Source organism: Heliangelus exortis, chromosome Z (assembly GCF_036169615.1).
Source record: "Heliangelus exortis chromosome Z, bHelExo1.hap1, whole genome shotgun sequence".
In the NCBI taxonomy this organism is placed as follows: domain Eukaryota; kingdom Metazoa; phylum Chordata; class Aves; order Apodiformes; family Trochilidae; genus Heliangelus; species Heliangelus exortis.
This window is the reverse complement of record NC_092454.1, coordinates 14,136,221-14,149,435: the sequence shown is the minus strand read 5'-3', so window position 1 is coordinate 14,149,435 and position 13,215 is coordinate 14,136,221. Positions and strand designations below refer to the sequence as shown.

The 13,215-nt window shown below is 35.9% G+C and overlaps 1 protein-coding gene across 2 annotated transcripts in view; it reads left to right on the top strand.

Moving 5' to 3' along the window:
- Positions 1-13,215, top strand: part of RICTOR (RPTOR independent companion of MTOR complex 2) — an 88,443-nt gene that overhangs the window by 20,833 nt on the left and 54,395 nt on the right. For both annotated transcript variants that reach the window (XM_071730639.1, XM_071730641.1), the window contains exons 4-6: positions 5,954-6,018; positions 10,215-10,346; positions 11,459-11,522. In XM_071730639.1, coding sequence (XP_071586740.1) covers positions 5,954-6,018; positions 10,215-10,346; positions 11,459-11,522 — 261 coding nt within the window. The remainder of the gene's footprint in view (positions 1-5,953; positions 6,019-10,214; positions 10,347-11,458; positions 11,523-13,215) is intronic.

The window sequence follows — 13,215 nt, the reverse complement described above, 5'->3', positions numbered from 1 at the left end:
AATCTGGTAATACTCAGGTTATCAGGTGATAATCTTGTTCCTTTCAAACCACCTGTATCATGATGCAAACTAGTGTGAGTTTTGACCAAAAAAACCGAGATTTTGGCTGCTAGTAAATGATCAGTGACAGAGGCAGTTGTTGCAGTAAGTCACAAGCTCAATATATGCCTTTGACTTCAGTAAGCTGAGTAGGACTACCCATCTTTCATTAATATAACCAGCTACATAATGCAGGCACCTTGAAGTTTCCCAGCTTCTGCTGATTAATACCAGAACATGATGCTTACTTCTTTGGGGATTTCCTGCCCCCATGAGAAGTAAAAAGAGAAATTACTGAAAAACAGAGAGACCTATACAATTGCATTTACCTAGTGGAAAGTGTCTTTTGGGTTTGAAGAATGCATTTGGAGTCCTTTGTTATAGAAGCTGTATCTCACATTTAGCTTCTGAGAGTTCCTTTGTACCTTTTTAAACCTAAGTGTTTAAGTAATGAAAAAAAAATCCACAGATGTTTCTACAGGGTATTCTATTTTTCAGACAAAAGACAAAGGTGTGTCTTTTAGAACAAAATGAAAATTAATTCATCTTAGTTTAAACTTACCAGTTGAATAGTGCTGATGAAATGGAAAATTGTGTTTTCAATCTGCCCAAAACAAATTCTGTCATATAATGAGGCTCTACTATTCTGCTCTGTATATCTGTTAGCTTTTCACCATGCTACTAAATTTCACTAGAATACAGATTGAGCTTGGGGTTATAAAGGCTTTCACAGATTTTATCTGACCATCATTTTGGAGTCTCAGGTATCCTTTACAAAACCCACGTATCTTAAAATCTGAATACAGTGTTGATTGGCTGTAACATTCATGCAGTTTCATCACTGATATTTCAAATTTTGTTTCCAAAGTTGCACTGTAATAATGCACAGAATAATATCATTTTTACCTAGTAATTGCTGTAACTAGTCTGTTAAATATATAAATTTGAGTAGTATCACTGTGCATTCCGCTTGTGTATACTGTTGGCCTCCTGTGGTTTTGTTGTTTTGAGCTACCGTTTCCAAGACACGTTGATGTGTTACTCATATTGCAGTGACTCATCCAAGTAGCATGAAAAACTCATAGCTGACAGTAAACATGAAAAAACCTTCACTGTAAGTTAGTTACAGTCTGGCCTAGTATAAGTACTATTTTGTCCTAATATTAAATCATATCCTCAAAGATTCTGTGCTCTTCCTATTCATCTGCTATAACATAGAATCAGATAGATTGGAGAAGATGCTTAAGATCATTGTCTCCAACCATTAACCTAGCATACTGCCTAGTCCACCAATAAACCACGTCTGTAAGTGCCACATCTACACCTCTTTTAAATACCTCCAGGGTATTTAAAACTCAGCCACTCTAGGCTGCCTGTTCCAGTGCTTGGTATATCACTTCAGGCATTTATATATGATATTTTACCATTTTAGTGAAATGTGTAACCACAAGTAGATTTTTGTACTCTGGTACTTCTTGCCTACAAACTTACACTAAACTGACATGCACATTAATTGTTAAATGTTACAGTCAAATGTGACAGTTACTTGTCATTCTAAAGAATTCAGCCATCTGCAAAAATCACTGCATTTGAGCCAGATTGATCTTCTTAATGGTGTTTGAAGATGAAATGAGAAGAAGTGTGCTGTTTCTCTTTAATATATTTAAGACCAGACATTTATAGCTGAGCAAATACCCACAATATCTTTTTATAGCAGCTTTCATGACTTTTTTTTTTTTTTTCCTACCCTCTTAAACATATATCAGCCCAACCTTACTTTTGCCAGATTTTCTTTCTAGAATAAATAAACCCAATGGTTCAACCTTCATGGTTGTATTTTCTAGCTGCTTTGTAGATTTTCTGCTATACTTTTTCCAATTTGTCTGCTCTTAAAATTTGATGCCCAAAATTCTGTTCTTCATGCAGTTTTTAGTACTGACTGTTTAGATTGAGACTTTTTTCCCACTTCAAAAAAGGAATCTTTTTTTTAATTACATCACATTAAAACATTCAGCTTATAGGTTGCTGTAACTTAGAGGTCTTGCTTTACTTTTTAAATTTCTTTCTGGAGATCATGTATTTCCCTGCTGGACTCCTTTCAGTTCTCATGTACCTGTTAGTGCATGATAACCCTGAAGGCACTATGTTGTTCCTTTTCTTTAATTGCATTTGCTTCTTGAGTTTGGGCACTCCTTTCAAATCACAGAAACATTCTGAATTCTGATCTTGCTCCCCATCGTGTTGTTTCTTTTCTAGCTGGAGGTCATGTAAACATACCACCACCTGTAAATTGCATAGAAAGCCAAATATAAGTAATGGTGGCCCACTAAAATCAGAGTAATAGATAAAGTAGCTAATCTCTTTCTAGTCAATTGTATATGTTCATTCTCTATGAGAAACATTTCACGTGTATGCAGAGACATCATCAAAGACTTTGGTAATCATTGTTATCACATTCAGAAATTGGTTAACACAGAGGTTAAACTTGATGAAGGTTACATATTGTTAAGTTGCTTGACTATGTTTGAGTTTCAAGATAAAATCAAATTCCCACATCAGTGAGGGTGTGTGTGCAGTGGGAGCACATACAGTTCCTCAGTACCAACTGTTTTCCTTTATAATGAAACTGTGTATGTTTGGTAAGAGTGGTAAATGACAACTAGGCTAGAGCTGGTCTAGTGAAATCTTTAACAATTGCAGCAAGCTAGGGGATTCCTGGAACATGTCATCTTTTTTACCACCACTCAATGCACAAACCAATGGTAAGTGCATTGATGGGCAACTCATTTTAGAAAGTAACAATACTTCAACATCTTTCTTAAAAATGTTTTTTCCTACATCACAATTATAATTCTCTTTTTTTTTCTAAACTAGGAAAAATGATTGAGGCTATAGTCTGGTATGTTAAATAGGAATTCCATGGTGGGAAGAGGCTTAAATGTATAATGATGAGCCCAAACAACTATTGATGTACTTGTCTGAAACTGAACAAAGGACTGTTTTTACTCACTATCTTCTCACACTGTTTTGCTTACACTCTGCCAGACAATTTTCACAGTTCACAAGATGTCAATAGAAATGCTAAAGCAGCAGTGGTGGCCTTAGGCAGCCCAACAACATGGAATAAAAATAGATTGATGCTAGGAAGTGACATACCATCATAACCAGTTAATCCACCAATTGTCTAGTTTTATTATCACTTAAATGTGAAAGGTGGGGGAAAAGAGATATTATATAATAACTTATGTCTTGTAATCATCCTTGGTTAAAGCCATTTAAGAAAAATGAAAAGTCCAAAATGTTTCATTTAAGTTAGGTTGTCTGAGCCCAAACTTGCAGCTGATCCAGAACAACTTAATAATTTGTCTCATTAACAACTTTGTATTTAAAGTTTTTTTTGCATTTTTCTCATAATGTGAAAAAGAATTTCTAAATGTAATGTGATCCGTGGAAAAATACGTACTTGTTGAAAATAAACCTGAATATTGTTTGAATTCAAGCAATCATGCTTATAAAGGGGGTTTATTTAAAAGTGGGGTTCCTGTGCAATATGCTGTTTTCATGTGGAGGTGAACAGTAGAATGAGAGCATGTGTAATGTTAAATATTTCATGTTACAGTAGCCTTAGTTTACATGGTCACTTAGTTTATTACAATTTTTTATTGCAAGCTATTTTAATGTTTTCAGAGTGGGGGTATTCACTTGTTAGCACAAACACTTCTTGAATACCTCACTGACAAGAAAGTGTTAATATCATGCTGGCTCAGAACTAAACACATGCCTGTTTTGAAAAAAGAGGACACAGTGCAAAGCTATTGCAATCAGTATTAGTCACTTGAGTTTTTGGAAGTACTTGGAAAAGTATTTTGGGATTTGGATGTAATAATAAAATAATTTATAATTTTAGCTTGGGGGTAGTAACTGAATCATAGACTGGTTTGAGTTGCAAAGGTACCCTGGAGATCATCTAGTTCCAGCCTCCCTGTTTCCCCCTAGACTGGGTTGCACAAAGCCCCATCCAACCTGGCCTTGAACACTTCCAGGGAAGGGGGCATCCACAACTTCACTGAGCAGCCTATTCCAGTGACTCATAATGCAGACTTTCTCTGTAATGACTAATAAAAAGTCCCTTCACTGTTTTCTTGTAGGTCCCTTTTAGGTACTGGAAGGCTGCTCTGACTTCCCCATGGAGCCTTCTCCATGCTGAACAACCCCATCTCTCAGCTTGTCTTCAGCTCTCTTATTATCTTTAAGATAAGATGATAAGACTTACCCCAACAGCTCCATGTCCTCCTTGTGTTCAGGACTCCAAAACTGGGCACAGTGTTCCAGGTGGAGTCTCGTGAGAGAGGAGTAGAGTAGGAGACTGGCTTTCCTTGACTTGCTGGCCATGCTTCTTTTGGTGCAGCCCAGGATACAGTTGACTTTCTGGGCTGCAGGCACACATTGCCTGTACATGAGATGACTTCTAATTTCTTTGGTAGTCTTGCAAAGGAAAGCGGTGTCGGGTCTTCTTACAGAATTGGCACTCACTGGATTCCTCCTTTGTAGCAAGACGAGCCACTTTTAGGGCACGGCGCTCCAAGGTCCAACCAGGTGTTCCAGCAGAAACTCACAAATAGTGCTCTGAGTCTACTGCTCTCAGGGCTGACCAGCCTGGATCGGTGCTGTTACTCTGGAAGTGGCCAGCCTCCTCCCTGGCTTCCTCAGGAGTGAGCTTTATTGGCCCCCTAATCCTGCTCATGCGCAGTAGGGGCCCACCCTAATCAGGCACAGGTGGGCTTAACACAAGCTCATGCCCACTACCTGGCAATTAGTGGCACCTGGTTTCCTCATTTCACTACACTCCTTTGAGATTGGTTTTGAGTGTGAAAGCTGCACTTAAAAATCTTCAGTCTTGTGCTCTAAATGGATAGAAATGGTTGAATGGTTGAAATGTTCAGAACAGTTTATGTGTGTCTTCTTTTTTGCATAAATTAAACCTTTGCAAGCATTTTTCAGACCCACAGATTCTGTGGAATGGATGGGAGGCCAGGCCAGGTGTCAGTTACAATGGCACCATTGGCAACACCTGTGCTGCTATGGCTAAACATGATCAGACCATGCGTGCCTGTCCCTGCTGCAGAACTCTCTGAATGTACATGTGCTTTAGCTTCAGTCTTTTCATCTCATCTCTGGATCCTCCTTCCTACTTGTGTGCCTCTCATGCCTAATTAAGTTTCACTTCACATCAAACCATCACTTTGGCTTTGAGGCCGCAGCACAATATTGACCCTTCATAGACATCATTTCATTATTCCTCGTATAACCAACTATTGATAAGGGTCTTGCTCTTCTAGTATATTCATTACAATTGACTTCCAATCTCTAAAATCTGGTGCAACCCCAGAGAAGAGCAATTAACATAATCACATTTATACTTACCCTATCACACTAACCACTACATTAAACTTCTGAATTTCATCCACTAGGATCCACCCAGCTACCATTCTCAATCTGATTTTTCCTCAGTAGCCATCCTATTCCTCCTATTCAACCTTGAAATTGCCCTACTCCTGCCACTTCCGTGAGCAATACAACTACAGTCCCCCAGTTTACCAGTTGCACAGCTAGTGGCTCTTTGAAAACTACCTTAAAGAGGTAGCACAGAGAGCAACCTGGAGTTGAAAAGAAGACCAGTAGGCATCTTACCCGATTGTGGAATTGTTAATATGAGGCCACAGGGCTGTCTGTGACTGCTTATCTGTGGAGTGAATACTGATAGCAGAAATTCTCAGGGACATCTGAAGTTGGTGTGCTTCCCATTTGCATGAATGAAATGTCTCAGGTGTCTCTGAAAGCCTTGGTGGAAATTTTCATTTTTATGTAGCCATTTCTAAAGTTATAAATAATAGGTCTTTTCTTTTCTTTTCAGCTTCTTTGTAGTACTGGCCATGCTGAAGAAAAGCTAGGGTTTACATATGACAGCATCATAATATGGTAAGTAGTAAGGAGCACTAAACTAGTACTAGAGCTCTTTATTGTTTCAGGTGCAATTAAATCAAATGTATTTGTACTTCTGAGCAAGCATTTTGTATTTTTAATTTTTTTTTTTTATTTTATAATGAAAACATACACCAACAAGTAACTAATGAGTAAAAGCAGAAATATGTTCTGCTTTCAGGCAAAGGAGAAGAACCTCCAAGTTAGAAGCATGAACTTCTTTATTATATTCCTCACAGATGTAAAAATACCTCTAAATATCTCAGCACTTGCAAAAGGCACGTTTAGTAGAAATGTGTACCACGAGCATAAATTTGATGTAGAATCACAATATAAAGATAAACATTTTATGTCAATTTGTGCATGTGTGTCTTTCTGGGATTGCTTTTACTGCTACTAAAATGCTCTGTGTGTCTGCTTTCAAGTGGAATTTTTGTGTATTTTGTTACCATATCTGACAGTTAAATTAAACTGAATACTTATTTACAGAGCTTCTGTCTTTTTAAACAGCGATAATTTTTTCCTGAGATTCAGACAGAAACAACTAATAATAGTATTTTATGTGACTTTGTGTTCTTTTGGCTTTATTATCTGACATAAGGAAGCAAGCTTAGAAAAGCTAGTCACTCCTTAAGTAAAATTTTTGGGAAGACTTGGGTAATTTCTTGTGAAAATAGTGTAAATTAACTGTGAAATTTTAAAATGGTATTTTTGTGAATTTATAGGTTGCTGTAAGCTTTTACAGGTTATCATCTGATCTTATGAAATCTATGCTTTATGATATGACTAGACATTGCTTAGTATAACTTCAAAGTTCTGTACCAAATATTTTCAAATACAAGTCTTCAAAGTTTATGCAGATACTAGTTTGTTTTTATATGGTTCTGCAGTTTTTGTAGGCTGGATTTTTTTCACAAACTGCAGACCTTTTAAGCAAATTTAAAGCTTTTCCTCTACAGTTATAGCCATTTACAGTATTATGTTTGCAGATGGTATTTTGCTATACAGCATGCAGCCATTCTGAGTAGTTTGCAGGTACTGAACTTCTTAGCCAATTTTGGAAATGAGCTTCAAGCAGGCTTAGTACTAGTCCTTTGGAAGTAACATGCAAGTTCTGTAATTTGCTCTTCTGATGTTGCTAATATTATCTTAGATTTCAGTATGTAAACCATTTCTTTTACTGAATGAACTTGTTTTTCTTTAAAAACATGTTATTTGGATGCAGGAAATACTTTGAGTTGTGTGCATTTGTAGAGTGGATTTCTGTCCTTAAAGCATTAAACTCTAACAGCATCAATGATTTTAAGAATAATTCTAGATTTTTTGGGAGTCAGTAATCTTGACAGAATATTCCTCCAAATCAAAGGCACTTGCAGTCTGCAACAGCTGCAGTTTTTCTCAAGTTAGAGATCCATTTTTTCACACTTGTTCTCTTATTAGGATTGTGTTAGTCTAGGTGATAGTTTCTTCCTGCCAGCTGGTGATGCATGTTGTCATTCCCACTGTAGATGGGTCTTTCTGGTTCCTAGCACCATGCCATTGATGGCGGAGAGGCATTGATGGCTTCTTTGTCTTTGGTCACGAAGCAAATGGAGTGGTGGTAGGCCTCAGAAACCTCCAGCGTCTTTTAGTAATGTGCCATGAGGCTCTGGCCATGAAAGCAAAATTCAGAATATTCTCAATTACCAATCTCAGAGATTAGTCAAAACCATAGCAGTGAGATGTAGTGCGTAAGAATGATCTTGTAATAGGTAGTGAATATACTTTCTTACTGCATCCTTTGTTAGTTTTTCTAGACTTTTTATCAGTCTTAATGTTTTTAAGCCTTAATGCTGTCTTAGGAAATTATTTTTATTTCTGCAGTGACACTTAAAATACTGGGGCAAGTCGTATTGGACTTTCACACAATCATGATGTCTCTCTGGCACTTTCAGCCACAAATGCATGTGCACTGTGCATATCAAAATTGTTTCCTTGATCTAATGAATATTTTGATATCATTTAGTATGGGTTTATAACACAATTTTTGTCCCGATGTGAAGTAAGTAATATCTAGCAGTCTTGAATTTTCTCCACTATCTTGTTAACTATACGTAAAATTAATTCTTCTTATAAAGTTTCTCATACTGCCACCCTGTTCTCATTATATAAACAATGTTGGCCTTTATATTTCTCTACGTTCTCCCTTCTCTCCATATGAAGAATTGCATTATTAAATACTCCCTACAAATGGAGATTGTAAACCTGTATAAAATCTCGATTAAAAATGGCCAGGGTAAAATTCTTCTATTTACTGCTGCTCTTTGAGTTAATCTTTGCAGATTTTTATTTCTGAAACTGCTTTCCATCAGTGTATAGTCCCTTTATATCCCTTAATACGATCTTCAGCACTATCTTATGCCATTTTAGACACTAGTAACTCCTTTCAAGTTTTTCAAAAGATGGCTAGAAAATGCTTTCTTTAAACTCTTCTGAGTGATTCACATGGCTAACCAGTTTTATTTTAAGTTGATTTTATTTTAAGAACATAAATAGTCCTCTGGATAGCCTTTGGAGTCCTTTTTGTATAAACCTGTTTTTTTGCTTTTTCTCCATCTTGGCCACTTCTTTTTATAACATGGTGCTAAAGAGTATAGGAAGCAAGTTCATATTAATGTTCTTTAATGAGGAAAATGTTGCTGTCATACCTCTTGTCAGTCTCATGTTTGCTTCACTCCATTTCCTTTTTGGCTATTCAAAGAGCCCAATATAATTTTTCAAGTTTTCTCTTTGTGGTACAGCTGAGAAGTCAGAATACACAGACACACACATGCAAGTTTTGCTTTTTTTTTTTTTTTTTTTTTCTGGAGCATATCTTCATTGTCTTTATAAAGCTTGTGCTTCTCAGGTTTTTGCAGTTCAGTCATTGACAGTTGGGGTTGTTTTTTTTATTAGTTTTTGTTTTTAAAGGAGAATTTTTTTCCACTTTGTACACTTCTATGTTGTTTTTTTTTTTTGTTGGACCTGCATGGATTTTTATGGTCTTTATTTTAGGCCTGTATATTTCTGGCTAGCTATATAGCTTTATTGTATTCTGACTATTTAAAGGTACATCCCTTTTTGGTGCTTTCTGCTTTTGGATGCTGCATCTTCTGATAGTGTTGGCCTTTGTAGAGGTTTCACTGTTGCCAGTTCTGAAATTAACATCTGCCTTCACATTGAGATTATCCTTCTCTTAGTGACTTGTAGGATAAACTTTCAAAGCATTGAACTGGTTTTGTTTGAAGGTTGTTTTTGTCTACTATTCAAGAAATATTTTCCTTTCATATATAAAAGTGCTGTGCTTTACTTGCTGAGGGGGAAAAAATCCCAGTTCAGTGGCTGACTGACCTGATAAGAAAAGTCATGGATAGCAAAACTCTGCCCTAAAATGCAACTCAGCTCAAGTCCCTTTAGCTGACATATCCAAACCAACTGCAAATTGTGAGGTAAGGCCAAACAGAAAAATGTCTTACCTGCTCACCTCTCAGAATTCTCTCTGCAAAGCTGGAAACAAAGCATAATTTGTGATCTAAAGAATACCTGTAATCTACTCACCATAACTAACCATGGAGAGTTAGTTGCCTGTTTTTTTTGAGGGGCCTCTAGTTTACCATTTTATGAGGAAAATTATTCTTAACCTCACAGTATTGGGAATGTTACTTATTTACTGCATATGACTGTCATTTCATGTAAATATAATGTGCCATAACATCTTTAGTGAGTGGTGCATATAATTATTTAGGTGAAAATTTGTCTCTTTGGTGTCAAGACATTGTTTTGAGGACCCCTGCTTGCTGGTTGGCTGGCTGGAAGAGGAGGAAATGCTCTATATTTTAATTTCTTGGTCTAAAACTGTGCTCAACTGTTCTCTCAAGTAACAAATTGTATACAGGTCTTTGCCCCGTATCATCTCATGGATGTGCAGGCTGTTCTTTGTGGAAAAATATTTGTTTTTTCAGATTAATATATTGTCTAGATCTACTTGCAGCATGAAGGTTTTTTTCTTCTAGGCCTGTACGTTTGAATACCTCAAAGCTAGAAAATTAATGCAGAACATTTCTTGTTTGAAACCAGACTTTCTGTTTTAAACTGTAGGTAGTAGCTGCATGTCAGCTAGCAAAGTCTACCTGCTCCTAAATAATTGTTTGTCTCCTTTCCTTTCTTCCCTGCAGTCTGCGGTTAGCTTTGCTAAATGAAGCAAAAGAGGTGCGAGCAGCAGGGTTGCGAGCACTCCGCTATCTTATTCGAGACTCCAGTATTCTCCAGAAGGTGCTAAAGTTGAAAGTGGATTACTTGATAGCCAGGTAATTTTTGTCCTTCTTGTTATGAATTTATGGAATTACAGTTTTGGTTGGAAAAGATCTTTATGGTCATCCAGGTCCATCTGTTTACCCTGCACTGCTAAATCCACCAGTAAACCATGTCCCTAAGCACTGTGTATAAGAGTAAATCACTTGATTTTTCTTGGTTGATACAGGTAAGAGAAGGTGTTTTCATATCCTCTTATATTCTTCACATATAGTTGTTTAAGAAGTTTTCCTTCCATATCACTAATGTCCTTTAAAAAGAGAAAGATAATATATCATACCAGCTAACCCAAAACTAATGCTGTCCTAATACATGATATGAGTAATCTAAAAAATGTTTCTCAATTGTAAGCTAAGCATAAATTAAGTAAGCATAAATTATTTTGCCGTGTTATTAGAAGGCTGCAGCACCAGTAATCATCATGTCTTAAATTTTTATATGAGAGTTGTTCCACTTCTTTGTATTATCATCATATTTCGGAGCCTGTAGTGCAAAGATAGGACTAAAATGGAATTCATGCCCAGGAATTTGTAATCTAAGTATAACCCATGACACCCATGAAGAATACTAAGGGCCAAAATAATGATGAGGATAAGATCTGCATGATTAGTAGATCTTAATATTAGTATTTCTAGCACTTCCTTTGTTACAATCTCATAGGATTTAATGTACTGATATGGAGGTGTGAGTTTGTTTGTAAATATATACAAATAGTTTAGTGTGCTGTTCAGTTTTCTTGGAGCAAAAGGACTTTTCTGATCAGAGCCTACACATAGAAACATTTGTTAATGTGGAACATTAGTAATACTTTATTTAGTCTCATTTGAAATTAAGAATACTTCTAGCTACAACAATATTTGTTGCAGCTGGTATATCTTGCTATTTTAAATTTGAGAACATTCTAGAGATTTAATTATGAAGATTACTGAGAAAAAATAAAAACCAAAACTAATTGACCATCATAATGGGTATCCTTGATCAAAGGCAGAATTTTTAAACAATTTTTTTCCTTCTCTTTAATTGATTGCATAAGTATTAACACAAAATGTTAACAGTTAAGATGGAAGTCGGCGTTGTTATAAACAAAATGTTTTTTAACTTATTTTAGGTGCATTGACATACAGCAGAGTAATGAAGTAGAAAGAACACAAGCACTTCGATTAGTCAGAAAGGTAAAATCTAACTGTATGTGGTCTTATCAGCTATACCATTCAGTTGTGCTGAGTCCTGTTTTTCAAGTGTTTTTCACAGACTCTTATACATGACCTTACATTATTCTAAAAAGTTACAGCTCATGATTCAAAAGAGTAAAGAAGGGGTAATGATGATACCTGTTTTCATTTTAAGCTCTTATCACTGAGAAACTTGAGTAGGCTAGACAAATCCTGCTAATTTTCCTTTGATAGAGATCATATTGGACAAGATTTGGGGAAAAGTTTCCAAATTATGAATACCAGGGTATAAGAACCATATTACTAAGTTTTATCAGATGGTTATTATTGCATAATATGTTTAAGCGTCTGTGAATCAGGGAGATTTTCTGTTATTTGAGAAATGAAGCAAATTGCCACTGCTGGAATAACCAGTTGAAGGAATGCTTCTAGCCTTATTGCTTTATCCATATAGCATGTTATTATCTATTATTATATGTTCTTTTCCCAGATATACAGTAAGATATAGTATTATATAAGCAGCTTGTCTTAGAGAAATTGCCATACAGAACTACTGAAGATAGTAGCCTTTTTACTAGACTTCAATATTCTTTATAGTGTTTAGATTTGATTATTGAGCATCTTAGCAAATACCAGCAACAACTCAAGTAAAGTTTGAAGTAGTTGGAAGAATTACTCTTCCAGAAGCATTCTGTGTGTTTAATCAGTTTTGTGTACAACTGTGTTCTTATATACAGATATATACATATATACACATATTTACGTTGAAAATACAGAAGTTCAGTACTCACTTTATTTCTTCTCTTACACAATAACAGTTGTGCTGAAAATATTTATAAAGCTGAAATACCAACCTCCCTCCAAACCCAAACAAACAAAATCCACAACCATTGAGGAAGTCGCAATTTATAGAACTTCTTTTCAAATCTACTGTGAAAACAGAACTTCAGTGCAGAGCCAAAATAGCTTAAATCAGGAGATCAAATGGCAAGACATTTGTTAAATTATAATTTGACTTTATTTGGGTCAGAAGTTTGTCCTCATAATTCCTCATAATGTCCTCATAATTTTTTGAGCATTTCCTAGTTGAGCAAAGACTTTCTTGCTTGAAACATGAGTAAGCAAGAGAAGTAAATCCATTAGTTTGATTTGAAAAAATGGAAGATCAGCATTAAATAATCATACAACTGACCACCAGTGCTCTTTCTTTTTCTCCACCATTGTACATGGATGCTGTGCATGGAATATGCACGCTGTATAGGGATGCTGACTGTTCTTTGATGCAGAGAACTATGTTGATGAAAGATGTTTCCTAACGTCTTTTGCTGCCTAGGAATCCCTGTTTCTTAAAAGAAAAATGTAAAACAAAACCAGCACAGCCTGGCTACCAGTGAAGTTAATGCCTTTATCATAGATCAAAGATATCAGAGATAATTTGTTGTGAGCCGTAGAAGAGCTCAACTGTGTTCCATAGTCTCACAGAACTATTTGTTGCAGTTTCAAAGTCTGTTTGAAACTGAAAAACTGTTTGTTTTAAGAACTACAAGGTTCTTGAACCTCATCTTTGATAGCAAACATGCCTTTAAGAATAGCACTGACGTAACCTAAAAGATAAGTTTTCTTTCCCTGTCTTCTCTTCCATTTAATAAAGTAGAAGAAAATATAAAATATTAATCCTCTGTTACGAATTTAT